Here is an 18,798-nt window from a genome sequence, read left to right as displayed (position 1 = left end):
CCTTTCCTTATGGAAAAAGCTTTGGACAAAGGGGTTGGTGCAGACCTGTTTGCTTTAACAGCCAGGCTTGGCAATGGTGGGTGGGCAGTGTGGTGGGAAAAGGGGCGGTGTCAGGGGGTTCTGGGTGATCGAAAACTCTTTGTGGAGCTCCGAACAGCCCCTGCTCCAGCCTGCTGATGCAGGGGACTAAACAAGGCACTCTCAGTCAAAGCCAGCAGCAGCTAAACCCACCTGCACCAAGGGGCAGCTCCCCACAGGTCAGTACTCTGTGCCATGACCCTGACATGAGGGGAAGCCCCAGCCCCAGCCATCCTACTACACTTCCATTCAGCCCCAGACAAGGAGGCAACAGGGAGCAATGACACCTTTGATTTTAATCCTCTTCTCAATCTGCGGTGTGCTCCCTGCTCCTTCTCAGCAGATGCATTTGGGTTTTAATTTCTGACATAGTAAATACACTCCACGTGGAGGCTTTCTAGAAAAATCAGGCTGATTCCCTAAGTGCTTGTCACAAGCCATGTAGCCCAGCCACTTTAAAATTAACCAAGTACTTACCATACACATATCAATTTCCCTCTTTGAGACTCTAATATTTACTGTTTGTTCACTAACATGCCCCAAATATTTAACCACTCAAGCCCTGTGCTAGTCACTGAAAGTTTTGGATACACTTTCACCTTATGTGGAGAATCTGTGGCAGCAGGACAGCATTTTTTGCTTCCCAGCAGGATGCACAGAGTGTTCAGAGAGCCCAGAGAAGATCAAAGCAAGTGCTTGATCAGGAGCAAGGCAAGTTCAGTGCATCCCACAGGAAGTGCTGATGGTGTGTTCTCCTCTCTCACCCTCAACAAGAACAGGGAAAGGGGAAATTCAATTAAACCGCAATTTAGGAGCTTTGATAACAGGCTGGGATTTATGGTGCTTTAAAGGAAATCTTTTAACAATAGTCCTGAGATAACAGTGAGCCGTGCCCTGGAATGCTTCCCTCGGCTTCCAACAGCTCCAAAGTTTAACTGGGGCTCTCCCTGCTTTAAGATGGGGCTGCCTGGCCACCCCCTAGCTGAATCATAAATGATTCATTTCTTTTTCCAAAAACATTGCAAGAGGCTGTGGGAAGTGGGGTTTGCAAAAAGTTGTAGTTCCTAGAAGAGGGGATACGTGACATCCCACTGGCTCAAGCAAATACCAGCTGGTCTAGGAGAGGAGGGAAATGGGAAGCTGAAATGCACAGCCAGTATGGGAGATAACACATTTTAAAAAAGCACTCATCACCAGCATTTTAAGGATTTTAATAGCTCATCCTCCATTCAGAACTGGGGTGACACTGACTGTCTGAGCAATCAAGCCATGAAAATACTTTTCTTCCACAGAAAGGCCACCCACTCCTATATGCAATCCTGGTTCATCAAGTGCATCTGCTCTTTGTGACAATAAAAAGTCCATCATAAACACCTACCTCAGCTCATTCCCTTCATCTGGCATTTAAGTCAGACAAAAAACCCAGCAAAAATGTCAGCAGTGAAACCAAACTGTGAACTCCTAAAACTCACAGCAAGAGCACCACCCTTGCCCAGCTGGGCAGGAGGACCAGTTGCCTCCTGTTGCAGCTGGTGTGGTTTCTGGCCAGAGCTCACCACAGGGCTGTTACGACCCGCCGCAGGAAAAGAGGGGGGGGGGGTGTAACCCAGGTTTTATCAAAAATTCCTTTGGCGTGGATTAAAGCGAAACGACACTAAATAATCGGTGTATGAAAATATATATTGATAAGATTTATTTTAACAATTTTGAATCAACAGGTAAGTTAACATTTTTGGGTGCTGTCATAATCAATAGGTAAGCTAACACTTTTGGGTGCTGTCATAACCTTTCTGGGGAGGAGAAAAATGCATAGGGGAGAGAAAGGCAGGATAAGAGCCAGGGAGAGTAAGGGAAAAGAGAAGAACCCCTTTTTGGTGGGGGGGAGAAACTGTTTAGGGGAGAGGAAAACCAGGATGAGAGTAAGGGAAAAGAGAAGCTGAGAGTATAAAAGAAATGGACATAGTCACCGCCCACTGGATCCAGCGATGCTTGAGAGCGATGGTCTTGATTCGCAGGCGGTGGGGGAGAAGGAGAACCCCCAAATTCTCAAAGTCACCAGTCAGTTTATATACCCTCAGCATGCTCTGGCACCTCCCTGGCATGAGGGGTTGTTTTCCTTTTTTGGGCTTAGTCCACCTGAGGCATCTTCTAGGCCTTGTGCTGTGTCTTTTGTGTTTCGCCTGGTTCCCGCCTTTCAAGTTTAGCAGAGGGAGGGAGGGTCTTGATTGCCCATCAGACGTATCAATAGTCAAAAGCCTGCAAGGTCAGTTCTTGCCTTTTCAGGACTTCACACCTCCAGCACTGGAGGGAGGGAGGGTCCTGATTGTTCATCAGAGGCATCATGCAAGTCAAAAGCCTGCAAAAGTCTCCTAGAATGCATAAATCATTAACAATTTCAGTCTCTGACAAGGGCACAACCAGCCAGCTCTGCCGCTGGCTGGTGGCTCCGATCCCCTTCATGTGTGGCTTCTCCAAGTCTGCAAAGTGGCTCTGCAAGGAGACATGGTCAGCTGCAAAGTGTGTATCTCTTAGCCACAGCAAGAAGCAAAAAGCAGAACATCTCAATAGCTAGGGAGAAAGGAAATGTGCTAACAAAACCAACCCTGTAAAGCCTTTTTCCAGGTGCTAAGAACAAAAGGCTCCAGAGAGACCATATACGATTGTCCAGTACCTAAAGGGGGCTACAAGAGAGATGGAAAGGGACTTTTTACAATGGCATGGAGTGATAGGACAAGGGGGGATGGCATTAAATGGGCAGAGGGTAAGTTTGGATTAGATGTTAGGAGGAAATTCTTTCCTGTCAGGGTGGTGAGGCACTGACACAGGATGCCCAGAGAAGTTGTGCATGCCCCACCCATGGAAGTCTTCAAGGCCAGGTTGGATGGGGCTTTGAGCAATCTGGCCTAGTAGGAAGCATCCCTGCCCACAGCACGGGGTTTGGAACTAGATGATCTTTAAAGTCCCTTCCAACCTAAGCCATTCTGTGATAATTTCCAAGCAGATAATGGAAAAATTCAGCTGAAATTAATATTCACCAGTTTACTAGAGTAAATGCAATATTGATGAACATAAAGGAGCACAGATTAAAAAAAAAAAAACAACACATTTTGTTAACACCTTTTTGCTTTCTCTGCAAAGAACAAAGTATGAATTATGCAGTCTACCATTGTACTTTACAGAGCAGTTGCAACCAGAAAATAGTTTATTCCATTTTAGGCCACTCACATAGAATCATAGAATCAACCAGGTTGGAAAGGACCTCTGAGATCAGCAAGTCCAACACTTCATTTTTTTTCTTAATTTTTTTTTTTTTGGGGGGGGGGAAATCCAGTCTCCAGAAAAATCCAGTCCGGGTTTTCCTCCATTCTGTACTCCAGAAAAATCCAGTCCGGGTTCTGCCCCATTCCGTACTCCGGCCAAAATCCAGTCCGGGTTTTTCCCCATTTCCTGCGGAAATCCATAAAATGGTTTGGATTAGAAGGGACCTTAAAGATAACCTGTTTCCTGCCATGGGCATTTTATTTGCTTTTTTTTTTTTCATTAACGATATAACGTGGAAAGGTTTGGGAGACGACAAACACGCTGAAACACCAACACTTATGTCCCGGTTATGACAATGGAGCCCGGCTCGCCACAGCCCCGGCCGCGGGCGCTGCGCATGCGTGGGGTCCCGTCACGGCGCCCCGCCGGGGCCAAGATGGCGGCAGCGCTGCTGTCGCGGCTGTGCCGGGGCCCCGCCGGGCTCCGGGGCCCCACCTGGCTCTGCGCTGCCCGCCCGCCCCTCGCCGCAGCCCCGCCGCTGTTGCTGTCTCGCCGCCGCCCCTGCGAGCACCCGCGGCCGCGCAGCTTCTCGGCGGCCGAGCTGGTGCGCGCCGCGCCGGGCCCGCTGCAGCCCTACCTGCGGCTCATGCGGCTGCACCAGCCCGCCGGTGAGCGCGGGGAGGGCCGGGGCCCCCGTGCCCGCGGCGGCCTCCCGTTCACCCCCCGCTCACGCCACCCGCGGGTTTTGTCTCCCCGCAGGGACGTGGCTGCTGTACCTGCCATGCACCTGGAGCATCGGGCTGGCGGCCGATCCCGGCTGCCTCCCGGACTGGCACATGCTGTCCCTGTTCGGCGTGGGGGCCGTGCTCATGCGGGGCGCCGGCTGCACCATCAATGACATGTGGGATAGCGACTTTGACAGAAAGGTAGAGGGGCCCCCGAGGGCTTGCAGAGACGTGGGCAATGCTGATCGATGCTGCCTCCCAGTACCTGAAGGGAACTTACGGGAAAAATGGGGCAAGATTATTTACAAGAGTGTGTAGCGCCAGGACAAGTGGAAATGGGTTCAAGTTGAAAGACAGTAGGTTTAGCTTAGATATAGGGAAGAAATTCTTTACTGTGAGGGTGATGAAGCACTGGAACAGGTTGCCCAGAGAAGTTGTGGACAGACACCCCATCCCTGGAGGTGTTCAAGGCCAGGCTGGATGGGGCTTTGAGCCACCCGGCCTGATGGAAGGTGTCCCTGCCCATGGCAGGGGGGTTGGAACTAGGTGATTCTTAAAGGTCTCCTTCCAACCCAAACCATTCTGTGATTCAGTGAACCGAGCACATGTCCACTCATCTCCAGCATCACAGAACCATTAGGGTTGGAAGGACCCTCAGAGATCATCAAGTCCAACACCCCTGCCAAGGCAGGGTCACATGGAGCAGATTACACAGGAACACGTCCAAGTGGGTTTGGAATGTCTCCAGAGAGGAAGACTCCACTTGAACAGATGCTATTTTAGTAGATGGGGCTTTTTTAGCCAGGCGCCAGGGATCTTGAAGGCATCAAAGTACATGAACATCACCAGTGCTGCCTTGCTGAGTGCAATCATAGGGCTCCAGGTTCAGAATCTCCTCCATGTTTCTCTCTGAGATGCATGCAATTAATTTGTCTGCATTTCTTCCTAAAATAGTAGAAATTGTTTTGTATAACATTTCTCTCTAGTACTGTAATAAGTCGTCTGGAGTACTTACCTCCAAATGGGATAAAACACATGCAGTTGTCAGCTGTAGGTAGTATGTAAGTTTATTTCTCAGCATTGTTTTGCATGACAACAAAACAAGTAACACCTTTTTGCTGCACTAAGAATCACTTCCCCCCCCCCCCTTAATTTCTGGAGCAGTGTTTCCTTGTATTGTTAATTTCTTCATGAGAATGGCTATTTAGAGTATCATGCCCAACCTAGAGCTAATCCCCTTCTATTATGTTGTATTTTTCTTTTATCATCTCCTTTTTGTTCAGGAGAAGGAAATAAGCAAAAGGCAGTGCCCAGTGTCAGGTGTTGAAAAGTATCTTGGTGATGTGTCACTGTTTGCTGGTCCTGTTTTCTGTTCCTATACTGTTTCTCTGGTTTTGGGTTTTGGTGCTGGCAAGAGACAGAATAATGAGCCAATCCAGCATGTGGAGTTCTTACTACAGCACTGTTGTATTGTTGGGAAGGCAATGAGTCAGTACAGGCTTTGTGGCAGCTTTGGATGGTTTAGATCTTGCAAGATACTAACAACTGCTTGTGCTAAACATATTTGATGGGGGGGGATGTGATTAGTATGAGGGAATTTTCAGTATAGTGATTTAATTTCTCCATTATGTGGTGTGGTGAGATGTAAAGGTTTAAAAATTGCCTCCTTGGCTTTTTTTGATGTACCTTAAAAGGCTGCCTTCAACACAAGTGCGAGAAGCTGAGTCAACAGCAGGATGTTGGCTGGTGTTGGTGATAGTGGTTTGGGGGTTAGATTTTGTGTTATTTATTATTTGGTAAATGGTTTTTTTAAGTGAAATGTCCCATCTCTGTTTGCAATGTGCAGTGGAATTGGTGACAGATATGTTAAGTGAATGTTTAATCTGCAAAAGCATATGTAAGACACTTCATACATACATGATATTCTGTAACAAGTTGGCTTTTGAACCTCTTCAAATAGACATTTTACACTATTTTCATCAACATGCACAATTTCACAGAATCACAGAACCGTTAGGGTTGGAAGGGACCTCTGGAGATCATCCAGTGAAACTCTCTTGCCAAGGCAGACTCACCTGGAGCAGGTTACATAGGAACACATCCAGGTGGGTTTGGAATGTCTCCAGAGACGGAAACTCGACAGCCTCCCTGGGCAGCCTGTTGCAGGGCTCTGCCACCCTCAGTGTAAAAAAGTTCTTCCTCATGTTGAGGTGAATTTCAGTCATTTGGTGTTTTTTTGGAATTGGTTGCCTTTGGCAAGTAACTCACCATTCATATAGTTTTACCTTTTTTCTGATATTTGTTTCTTTCTTCAGTTTGCCTTGTATGATTTATTATTCCAGACAGAGTTTTGGAACTCCTCTGTATCCCAACTAGGATTAAATTATTTGTCTTTTCATTGTTATTAACCCTAGATCGATGGGACTGGATTCTGAAAATCCCATTAGAGAGAAACAAATGTAAAGAATAGAACTAGGGCCCTTTCATTTCTCCCCAGAAAATAGAAAACAAATGTTTTAAATTGCCCATCAGTTACTCAAATGCAAATATTTGATGTTCTTTTCCCTGCTGCATTTACAGAATCCGTGCAATAAAAGATTATTAAGGCCATACTTAATGGCCTTATTCATAGTTCCAAGCCAACTTAATTTAAAAATTAAACCTGCCAGGCTGTTTGGATGTAAATTGCAATGCTTTAGAGTATAAAAAAAAAATGTGATAACATCATCAATTTCAAGTATTTTCAGACATGTCTTTTCCCATAATTTCTGTTGTATCAGCTTTACTGCTCACTCTTTCTCTCTCAGCTAGACCATTCACCCTTCTTCTAGTAATGCTCTCAGTGTGTTTTTCCCATTCTTGGTTGAAAAACTCTCCAAATGCTACTGTGGTGGTAGGGAGGAGGAGTTGCCTTCCTGGAATCTGCTTACTTACCAGTATGAACCTCAATGACCTCAGAGCAAAATCAATGCTGTCAGGCCATTACAAGACAGCCTTCTGAGATCATTAGGCAAAGCCTGACCTCAGTTCTGCCTGCACAGAAGTGCTTGGTGGTACATAACCATTAGCTATGGTTGTGTGTTCTTGAGGAGCTCTGCATCTTCATCAGATTTTACATGGTAATCATATTAAAGCATTTAAGCACAGAAGCGCCATTTGAAATCAGGATAGTTAGCTCACAACTTTTTAAGTCTGATTTTTTTTTTTCCCTAAGGTGAAAAAATTCATATGCAAGATGTCTGCAGTGTTTCTAATCAGCCTCACTCCATACAAGTGGCACCTCAATTCTGCACTAGTTTTTAAAGCCTTCATACTTCGGTTACAGGCACTGCTGCTTAGAAATCCTTGATGTATTTCTGTGTTTTATCATTGAAGGAACCCCATCTCATGCATTCTGTGACCTGTTTTTGCTTATTTTCACACTTACGTGCCAATAGTGTGACTGTTAGTTACAAAAGGTACTTTGGAATGTGTTATGTTGGATGGGGCTCTGAGCAACCCGGTCTAGTGGAAGGTTCCCTGCTTGGAACTAGATGATCTTTTAGGCCCCTTCCAATCCAAACCCTTCTGTGATTCTGTGTGGGATTTGGTGTTAACATAATTTCCATTTTTCAGGTTGCAAGGACAGCAAGTAGACCCCTGGCAGCTGGAGATATCTCCACTTTTCAGTCCTTTGTTTTTCTCGGGGGACAGCTTAGCTTGGCACTCTGTGTGCTTCTGTGTCTGAATTACTACAGGTGACGTATGAGTGATCTTTTGGTTTTTAAAATTTGATTCTGGGTCCAGAGTTAATCACAGACATTTTCAGCAGAAAAAGTGTTAGGAGCAGAGGGAGGGGGTTATCAGTAATGGATTGTATTTTAAAGTAAAATAATTAGTTCAGTACTATATACAGCTCCCATAATGCTGCACTACATCTAGTAATCTTCAGCCTGGCAAACAATAATCCTCTTGGTACTTTTTACAGTATCATTCTGGGAGCAGCCTCTTTGTCTCTTGTGGTCACCTACCCTCTGATGAAGAGAATAACGTATTGGCCACAGCTGGTTTTGGGTGAGCTGGAAATATTTTTACTATTTTTTCTTCAGATGTAGTTTTTGGGGTGTTTTACAAATTAGTATTCATACTTTTGCAATCTGATTTTTTATAACTATATCAAAATAGAAATACCTTATAGACAAAGCTCTGTTGTATGAGAAGCTTAATTTATAACATGCATGAGTTGATGTGTGGGTTTGGGGTTTTTTGGTTAGAAATCAATTCTTTGTTTTGATGGAGTGATAGGAGGAAGAAAGGGAGCAAGAAAATAAATATTTGCCATTTGAGAATAAGATTTAGTTTTGGGGTTATCTCAAAACCTTTCTTAAATAGAAATTTGTCCTGCATTTCAGTCTTCATCCTCTAAAATAACTCCAGTACAGATTCTGATGTTGCTTGTATTTCAGGCTGAGCTACTGAAACATATCTATGTACATTGTCTTTCACATTCCAGCTGTCTTCAGAGGGTATCCTTACCAAAATTGTCATTTTTAGCCTTGAAGTACCACAGTTGGCTGCCGTGTAGTGTTTTGCAGTTAGTTATGCTGATATCTTTTGTTATACTGACATTTAGGCATTTTAACTTTGGTCCTCTTGTTTGAGTATACTGGAATATTTCTGTGCAAATGTTTCCCTACACTAATGAAGTCAAATTTAAATTAGGGAAAAATGTGTGGCATGTGTATTTTCCTTTGTATGTCCAGAGTATTTAATGCCAAATTAATTATATTTATTACTTGCCTGAAAGTAAGTGATAGAAAAATAGAGATCCTGGTATTGTACAAAAAGGTGCTGACATGATATTCCCTTGAACAAATAATATTTAATTATGTGCATTCTTGTAACTTTTTTCTCTTTCTTTTAACTCTTTGTGTTTTTAGGACTTACATTTAATTGGGGAGCCCTTCTTGGCTGGTCTGCCATCAAAGGGTCGTGTGAGTGGTCCGTGTGTTTGCCCTTGTACTTGTCTGGAGTCCTGTGGACGCTGGTGTACGATACCATTTATGCACATCAGGTGGAGTAACACTGAGAAATTTCACATCTCTCTGTTCAAATACACAAGTTTGTGTGTTTAATTACAACATTGTTGTCAAAGAGAAGAACTAACATGTGGCAGTTCTTCAGCCTCAGCTGAGCTAAAACAGCACCAAAGAAGTCCCAGCTCTTTGGTGTTTCATTGTTGTTTGCAAATGTTTTATATATCAGATAGAAAGATGGAAGTAAAATGTCCTTTGCACTCTTATGCATTTGCATTGTGTAAAGAAATTTGATGTTGGTATTAGCTCTTGGCTGCTAAAGCAGCTCTAAGACCAGCCTTCTAATTTAAATTTTAATGTAGAGGCCTACAAACGTACTTAAATTGGATTCCTAGTAAGAAGCATTGGGAATTTAAGCAAAGCCTCGCTTTTTATTTTCATTATGAAGTGACATTGAATTGTGGATTTTTTTTTTGCTAAACCATCCTTTCGTTCTAGGATAAGAAGGACGACATCATGATCGGTGTGAAATCAACTGCATTACAGTTCAAGGAGGATACAAAACAGTGGCTCAGTGGCTTCAGCCTTGCCATGCTCCTGAGTTTGTGCGTGGCAGGGATGAATTGTAACCAGACGTTCCCGTATTACTCAGCTGTGGCTGCTGTAGGGGCTCACCTCGCACACCAGGTTTGATGGATTTATTCATTCTTTTTCCATGGGGAAGTTCTTAATAAGAAATCAGAGCACTTTTCAACCCACATCTATTCACCATTTACTTGAAAAAAAACCAGTTCCTATAAAGAGGACTGAAATCTTCTGACCATAAGCTTGCTTCTCTTAAGTACCTTTTGCAGACCTTTTGTTTCAAGAGACCTTCAGTCCACAGATTGTGGAGCACTGTGTTTCAGTCTGCTCCTAACCAAAAGAAGTCCCTCACGTTAAGTTGTGGTCTCAAGATGGTTTTTGTCTCACTCCCAGTAGCAGCTGCTGCTAGAATCCACCTCAATATCCTGCAAGATAAAAAATTTTACTATTCTGATACAGCTGTTATGATAGCAGATGTTAGTATCATAATTTTGTGGTAACTGACAGTTCTAATTCACAGTTCTTCTTCTAGCAGAGAACAATCTGATTCAGTCTTGCAGTTGCATTAGTTCAGAAATTTTAGTGAATAACAGAAAAAAAAAGAAATTGGCTTTGTCAGTAAAGGAAGCAGATAGGATCTTGCTACCATGTTCTTTCTGAATCCTAACAACTGTGTTGCACAGTTTTGTAGTAACAAATCAGCCTACACAAAAATCAATTGTTGGTCTTGATGACAGAGCTTTGTGTATTGCAACTATTGAAAGCATTGGCCGTTTGAGGAGTCTGTGGTTAATGTGGACTTTGTAAAGCACGTTAGTCTTATGTTACATTTTTATGGGTGGAGCTCATGCAGGTAATGGATATTAAACACACCTCTGAGTAAGAGAATTCCTGTGGTGATGTAGTCTGGCACTCAGCCACTGCTTTCACAGTGATTGTGCTTGGAAATCTATGAGGGAAAGAATACTATGTCAGCTGCATGACCATTTACAGTTTGAATTGTCAGAGAGGCTTCACACTGTAGTTTTGGCTGAAATGAAAATCACTTTGCTGCAGGGAGGATTTTTATAAGTGAGGATGCAGAGCTATTGAATGTGACTCATGGAGAATGCATGACTCTGTGGACTGCCAAAGTCACAAGAGCAGCACTGTTCTGTGTACCACAGAGTAGCTTCTTTTTGAGGGATTATTTTAGTATTAATCCTGCTTAAACATTCTCATGCTTATCTTCTTGTTCAGGGCTTCTGATCGTGTGCTTAATGGAGTTTAGAAAGCTGAGTAAGCTGCTTGAGGGCTAGGTTTTCCTTAATTCGCTGAATTTTTGCATGAGACAGAGGAATTTGGGTCATGATGATGACAAATTATATCCCTCTCAAGACATTCACTGATAGAAACATGACATCTTTTACTTTCTTTGTGTTTCTGAAAGTATTTCTCATGGCTTGGCTGCCGTTGAGTTTTATTTGTCACTTCAGTGTTTCAAGTTCACAGTGTTTGAGGGGCTAACAGGTTTTTACGGGTGTGGATAACACGACTTTGAAGCTTGTGAACAATGTTTCTGTTTATTTGATCAGGACCCAGCCCTGTTTTCTCTGTACACCCACAAATGGCAGAGAAACGCATTTCCTGGAGAAGGTTTCACTTCTTTTACTTGAATATGTTCTAACTTTTTCAAAGGCTGAATTGCAAGGTTTGAGGTTTTAGGGGGTACTTTTCCATTAATCCTTTCACTCGTTTTGCTTAACATTTCCTCTTGTCATCATTCTCAAGACATTTGCACCAAATTTTGGTTTTGGGAATATTTTTCAGTAACTTTGCTCTTGCTATTCCTTGTGGTTTTTTTTTACCTTTAGCTGTGACTCACAGCAAACAGCTGCTCTGTTGGGTAAGCCAAGCCTTGGTTCTAGCTGCTGTTTCAGGTGTCCTGGTTCTTGTTTGCAAAGGAATTGAATGGACATGACTAAGAGCAACTGGACTGAACCAGCTGTGTGTGACAAGGCAGGGCCTGGCACTTTCCTGTGCTTTCCATCTAGCCTGGTTAACTTCTGGCTCTCCAGTGCCTTGCCTCTACTGAAACATGGGACAGCACCTTGCAGCAGGGATTGAAAGATGTCGGCATGTTCTGGGGGGTTTATCTTTAATTAAAGTTCCCACTGAAGGATTAGGTGGCTACCTACAAAGGAAGATCTCAAAAAGACTTATTGACATGCCCAGATATTTTCACACGTTTAAATATCAAACTGGACACACCAGTAACCAAGCTGTTTATATATTCTTTCATTGAGACGGTCTGGGAATCATGTTCATATGTGATCCGTGGCTTTTCTGCTGTATGTTGAATAAATCTGTCAAACATAGACGCCAGTTATGCAAAAACTCTTTTTTAAGCACAGAATATACCTGTTTCTTGTGGAGGTAAGGGTAGACTTCAGAATTTAAGAATAATTTTTTGAAGTTACATATCTTTTTGTGTCATTTTGTGATGTATCCAATATTTACGAGTCTGTAGAATAACAATCCTGTAATGTTTCACTGTGCTTTTGCAGATTTACACTTTGGACATAGACAAGCCTGAAGACTGTTGGAAGAAATTTGCTTCAAATCGTACTGTAGGAATTCTGCTCTTTACAGGGATTGTGCTTGGAAATTTGTGGAAACAAAAGGACTTAAAAAATGTAGAAGAGCCTTTAGAAAACAGATAGTTGAAATTATTATAAATACTGATATTTTAGTCCTGCTAAAATGTAAGTACTGTAAGAAGGAAAAAACTTTTAATATAAATATAGCTGCTTTATACTGTTTATTTATAAAAGCTGGTGAAAACATTCTTGTTTCTGAAATCATGCAGTTGAGATTACCCTACAATGCAAGTTTTGATTATCTGTAAATAACTTCAATCTCCGCAGAAGCTTCAATAAGTGAAGCTGCTCTGCTGGTCCTGTGTAGTGTCAAGAGCTTGTGTCAAGCTCTGAAGACCGAATGCAAGATTTTATACAAAACTTATGTCTCTTAGTGATGGCACGTGCAAAAATGCAAAATTATTTCAGGATGTAAATAAAATCTGCCTGTACATGTTTGATGGTCCGGTTTATTACAAGAATAATTCTCAGTTTGAGTTGGAGCTTGCTGCATGAAAGAATTGCAATAACTGTTTTCATCCTAAGATGTCTAAAAGCAGTCAGGACTTTTGAGTGTGTGAGGTTCATAATAAGTCAATAGAGAAGTATTTAGGATTACCTTTTGCTCTTGCTGTGATTTCATGTGAGAAGCACCCGCTGTCAGCAAAGAACAGGCTTCTGTGAAGTTGCCTGCACAGAGTGGGCTGAGCTTGTTTGTCAAGAGTGACTTGAACACAGATTACTGACTTAGAACAAAAACAGAGTAGCCCAGAACTATTGCCGAGTGTCCATGACTGCTGGCTGACCCTGAGCTACAAATTTGTCATGCTACGTGTTGTCATACTTCTATTTTTTCATTCCGTTTGTTTTGACTTATGCCTACTGGTTTTATTTGTAGTCTTACAGGAAGAACTTGTTTCTAGGAGGATGCCTAGAAACAATAAAAATAGCAAGTGCAGGCTAACAGTTAAATTGCTTAAAACTGTTCATGTTTTCAACTGGCTTATGCTCTCCCCGTTCCACCATGTGCACAGTGTTTAGCCTTTTCTTTGACTCCTGGTGTTAAAGAGCTTGTATGACGTGTTGTGAAGTCGATTTCTGTGGAAGGAGGAGCAGGCACAGCTGTTCTGGGATAAGGATACAGTGGAGCTTACCTGAGTTTCCATACTGGTTGGCAACGCAAGCACACTTTTCTCCATGGGTGACTGTGTATGCCTGCATGTGGGGCTGTGCTTTGGTGATACAGAAGGTTTGGTTGCCAAGCTCATTATGGTATCCCAACCACCTTTCCTGATGTCTGCTCTCCTCCTTGAGTGGTAGGGCACAACTTTTGTGTGTAGTCACAGCAATAACAAGGCTCAGTACTGCTCTGGCTCCAAAGATGGAAATGATATTTTTAAGGTTTTTTTAAACCAGTATTTCTGAGAGACCTTGCAGTCCAGAGCCATGTGTCCAGGGTTTGCTAAGGGTAATTTTGCACTGCCAGTGATGGTGAACAGGCGAAGCAGCTCTTGGTGCAGGAAAAAGAAAGCATCTAATGAGTCAATGGCTTTGGTCACAGAAGTTCCTTTTTGGGGCTGGAACTGCCAGTTCTGAACACTTCATTTTAATGTACATCCTGTAAAGTTGCTTTTTCTTTTACTATTTGCATCAGTGATGTCAAATACATTTTAAGCAAATCAGAAATAGTAGATTTTTCAGCCTGACTGCATGTAAGATAGAAATACATGAAAATATTAGGAAGTGTGACTGCTTTTAGGGCATCCTCAATCCTTACTCAGAAATTGTTCTTAAATAAGTTTTATAAATTTGAGGTGGAGGAAGCATTAAGTTAAAAAAAAAGTTTAAAAATATTATGTTTCTAAACAATTATGTGACGAAGTTGCATTTTGTAGAGGGAGAATTGGGTGCATCCAACTCCCTGTTGAACTTTGTTTATAAACTATTTACTAGTAATTAAAAAGTCTTGTGATGTAGTTAGGATGGATCAGTTTCTTAATACTACTTAGTATCATCTCTAAGAGGTGGCAAAAGTTATTCATCCATTTTTAATACATTACAGTGTCTTTGAGTAGCCTTTGAACCTACTCGTGTCCTTCGTTCAATGATGGCTTGTCACAAGCATTTGTCTTGTAATGAGAGGAAGAAGAAGGTGTAGCTAAACAGAGTAAAAATCGAAGTTCCAAAACAGTCCTCATGTCCTAAACTTGAAAATCATTTCATGTTTTCTGTGGGAGTTTTCCAAGTTCATCTCAAAGGGCATTTTACAAAGATAAGCCATAGCTGTGTTTTAGGTTAATTGCCTGAAAAACTAAGGAAGGTTGAGGTTCTAGGCTGTATAGTACTGAGGATGTTATTTGTGTGAGCATTTTATGATTAATACACGGAAATAAGAAGTAATTTTTCAAGTGCAAAACAAAAAAAGCTGAGCTACTTCCTGAGTAAAACTCTGTTTGGCAGGTGTAGGTGCATCTTCTCCTTTAATTCCCAAGCTATTCTATTTCTAATCTTCACAAGGACACTCTCTGCTGTATTTAGATACAGTCTACTAAAAAGTTCTCAAATAGACTTGTCTCTATGCATCAGCTTTATTATTAGGTAGTGTGCTTTTGCATAAATAAACACTGTCCTCTGGAAGTTTCTCCTCCACTGTCAAACCTTGCCTTTCTTGTTATCTTCCTTTTCCAAACGTTCCTCCACAGGATATTGAGATGATAAATGCTTTTGCAGGCAGCAGGAAGGTCAGATGTGCCTGGCAAAGGCCTACTGAAACACTTCCAGTTCCTCTGTGGACCAGAAAACTGGGCAACTAACACCAACCTTTGCCTGCGCGTGCTCCCATTGTACTTCATAGAAAGGTGTATCAAAGCAAGAACAGCTCTTTGTCCAGGATTAGCCCTACAGAAGTAGGGTGCTGGTTCCTGCAGGGGTGCAGGGAGAGGTTGCCAAGGCATCCCTTCATGGTGGGGCTGGATCTTTTCCTTAGGAGCCCACTTAACACAGTGGCACATGAGAGGTTTCATGCTCACCTTTGACAAGGGAGGGACTCTCCACAGGGTCAGCTAAGGCAAACTGTGCCTGGATTTTGCTATTTGTGTGTTTCTTGGTAAATATAGAGGTGGTGATGCAAGGGGGCCAGATTTTTCCCTCTGTTTGAAAGTATTTGCTGCAGGTACTTGGCTCTGGAGCTGCGGGGAGCAAACAGCTTGAGCCAGAGCACACAGGCCAGCCGGTCTGGCTGGCAGGAGCTCAGCCCCAGGGGCCACCAGGGCAGCAGGTCAGGCGTGTTGCCAGCCACTGGTAACGTGGCTTGGCATTGAACAAAGGACAACAGTTGGTTCAAAGGCACTACACGATGTGAGCTCTTCCCAAATCTGAGCTACTTAAAGTCATATCACATAATTGTTCAGAAACTTACTATTTTTCATTTTTAATGAGAAGGGGGCTTGACTAGGTCAGAAAGGTGTATCTGTGTGCAAAGATCAGAGCATCCTCTGGGTCACTAAAAAGCCAGCTGAAAATTAAGGTACCACATCACCTGCACCAGCATGGCACTGTGATTAGCCGGTATTCAAGGGAGACACTGAAAGCACAACTGTTGTGATGAGGGACTGGTGTGGTAAGCAAAATGTAGAGAATGTATTTTGTGGGCACTTTGTTATTTCCTTTTGGCAAAAGCTGGGAGAGGGCCATTAGTTTATTTCGAAACACTTCGCAGTACAAATGCCGTGAAGACAAGCTCTGTTTAAGCTTCAAAACAAAGCAGACGAGAAAAAAGGGGGACATTAACTGGTCATGGATAATGTGAAATTTAGGTACTAGCTGAAGGCTCCTGGTGTACTGGAGAGGTGAGTTTCCTGCAGTGCTTCCCTGTAGTTTGTGGCAGAGGCAAAAGGCCAGAGCAAATTTTAACGGAGTGTGCTACATGCAGTACCAGAGTTACAAAGAAAATCACAAAAGAGACAATTTGTTTTACAGTATTTCTCTTCTCCTGCCACTTCCAGGCAGCTGTACATATGTGATTTTGTCTGAACAGAGCAGAAAGGTCTAGTACAATTAAACCAAAACGAAACCGACAACAAAAACAGTATTCAATGCCAAGTTCAAAACTTCTAAAAACACAGCTTGAATTTCTGGAAGAGGAAGTGTAAATCCACATCCTAATGAAAAACAAATGAAACCCACTCCCGAATGCTTACATCAGCAGAACACAGTTCTTCTAAATTGCAGAGCTTGGCTATGGCAGGTAGAGTAATAAGGAAATACACCTAATATAAAGAAGTTGCTTCATCTGCATAAAGAACAGAACCAAGCCTGTAACAAGCTGTGAGGGCAGTGGGGAAAGCAATGCCCATTCCACAGGATCTTGGGTTTTTTTCCTAGACTGACATCAAAGCATTTGGAACCTTCAGCTCTGAAAAGTATCTTGCTCTCAACAAGTCTCTGAAAGGAGGTTGTAGGCAGGTGGGAGTTGGTCTCCTCTCCCAGGTAACAAGTGACAGGAGAGAAAACGGTCTCAAGCTGTACCAGGTGAAGTTTAGATTTGATATTAGGAGAAACTCCTTCACTGAAATGGTGGTTAGGCATTGAAACGGGCTGTTCAAGGAAGCGGTGGAATCACCACCCCTGGAAGTGTTCAAAAGGTGTGAGGATGTGGCACTTGAGGACGTGGTTTAGTGGTGAACATGGCCGTGCTGGGTTAGAGCTTGGATTCCGTAATCTTAGCGATCTTTTCCAACCTTAATGATTCTATGATTCTATATAGAAGGGAAATAATTTTACCTCCAGCTTAACTTTGCAAGCAGCAGCATGTACATAGCATCAGGGGAGTGTTTTGAGGAGAAGCTTCAACAGCATTAGGTGGCTGCTTAATAGAAAAACCTGCATGCATTTTGTGTTGCCTCTCATGCGGCAGCATGGCCAGATATTTATCAAACAGATTTTCCAGCTTCATCAGAGCTTATTTTCCCCCAAAAGCTGTCATGTTACTAACTGCTTTTTCAGGGGATATGTATAAATGGCAATAAAAGTACTTGAGAGAAAATAGAGGAAAGCACAGATTTTAAGTGCATTACAGTTGTGCTTTATTTAAGGGACCTTGAATTTATTTGCTTAGAGATGACAGGATCCTTTTTCCCCCCCTACTTCCGCGTGCATGACACTGCACAGTGGGTGCAATAAGGCAGTAAATGACACTGCACAGTGGGTGCACTAAGGCAATAAATGAAAGGTTTGGCAGTCCACTGGAAAGAATTGTGCTGACTGTGTCTGTCAGGTGAGGGACTGGGGATTCCCTGCCTCCTTCCTCCTTAGGAGGAAGACCCAGGGCAGAAAGCCGAGGCTGTGTAAGCACAGGTTGTCCATGGAGCTGAAGGGGCTGAGGTTGCTCTTGTCTTGGCAAAGGACAGGCTGAAGGTCTGGTGCTGCAGAACAAGGATGTATCACTCATAGTGGGCACAAAGAATGCAAATTTTATAGTCCACAGAGACATCTGGCAGAAGTCCTAAGATGAGGAAGAAACTAACTGACCCAACTCATTTCAACTGTGCTGAAACTGCTGCTGAAAGATTTCTTGGGGAGTTCAGTGTCCCTGTAGAGGATAACTTCTTTTTTATTCCACACTTCCTTTAGCTTGAACGACTGACACACTGACAAAAAAAACAAGGGAAACCATTTTGAACTTTAATTTCCCAAGATGCTGACTGCCAGGAGGAAGTGAAAAATGGAAGTGATGGAGAAGAGACTTCCATGTTTTGCCATTTACTGTTTTAGTGAGCAGTACTTTACAGTAAAATGACTTGCACAAGACAATAAAAGAAATAGTTGCTCAACTGTGATGATGTGTAATTAATACTATCTTTGTGACCTTGGCTCCATTTCACATTGATAAGGCCAATTGCCGGCTTTATTGAGGTACAGACAAGTGCCTGAGGTGTGTTTGAACACTGACTCCTGGCAACAGATGTCCACAGTCTCTCTGCCTGCTGTGTCCACAGGAACACCGATACTCTGATTTTCACCATGTGGGTGCTCCTCCACAGACACTGGTTTTGGGGGGTTTTCTGGGTGTGTGTGATGTGGCAAGCAAACCCTGGACTGTCTACAGAAAACTTTTAAGGAGCTCATGAAAATAAAGCAAAAAAGTTAACTTACTGCCACTAGATTTATATTCATAATAAAGTAGCCTGGCCCTTCCTTGAAAAATATTCTAGGGAATAGCTCATTTCAGACTTCAGAAAATCACCAAAAGCTATTAAGACCTCACTGTCTTGTTTGGCTCAAATCTGAGTTGATGGTCAAATTGCTCCTGACTCTAAGGAGATTATCAGTTTCCTTACTTTCACGTAGAACAAATATACAAAAGTACAAATGTACAAAAGTACAAATGTACAAACTGTACAAAAGTCTTATGGTGCAACTTGCTCCAGCTTCCAGGAAGTAAAACCTACAGTAAATCCAAGGCGAGTAATCCGACCTCCAGAGTCAAAAATGCAAAAGTAAATTGGAATGTGTGTG

At 42.7% G+C, this 18,798-nt stretch overlaps 1 protein-coding gene across 2 annotated transcripts; it reads left to right on the top strand.

Moving 5' to 3' along the window:
- Nucleotides 1-3,679: 3,679 nt before the first annotated feature.
- COQ2 (coenzyme Q2, polyprenyltransferase) lies at nt 3,680-18,119 on the top strand. Of its 2 annotated transcripts, XM_064651791.1 has the most exons (8): nt 3,680-4,007; nt 4,099-4,265; nt 7,680-7,801; nt 8,032-8,117; nt 8,984-9,117; nt 9,578-9,766; nt 12,211-12,408; nt 17,914-18,119. In XM_064651791.1, the coding sequence occupies exons 1-7, from the start codon at nt 3,689-3,691 to the stop codon at nt 12,364-12,366; spliced, it is 1,173 nt and encodes a 390-aa protein (XP_064507861.1). In that variant the 5' UTR covers nt 3,680-3,688; the 3' UTR covers nt 12,367-12,408; nt 17,914-18,119. The 2 variants fall into 2 exon arrangements, with proteins under 2 accessions (XP_064507861.1, XP_064507860.1); XM_064651790.1 differs by lacking the exon at nt 17,914-18,119 and having other exon boundaries at nt 12,211-12,740.
- The last annotated feature ends 679 nt before the right edge of the window (nt 18,120-18,798 follow it).

This window comes from Pseudopipra pipra, chromosome 4, assembly GCF_036250125.1.
Source record: "Pseudopipra pipra isolate bDixPip1 chromosome 4, bDixPip1.hap1, whole genome shotgun sequence".
Classification (NCBI taxonomy): domain Eukaryota; kingdom Metazoa; phylum Chordata; class Aves; order Passeriformes; family Pipridae; genus Pseudopipra; species Pseudopipra pipra.
This window is presented reverse-complemented; position numbering and strand designations above follow the sequence as displayed.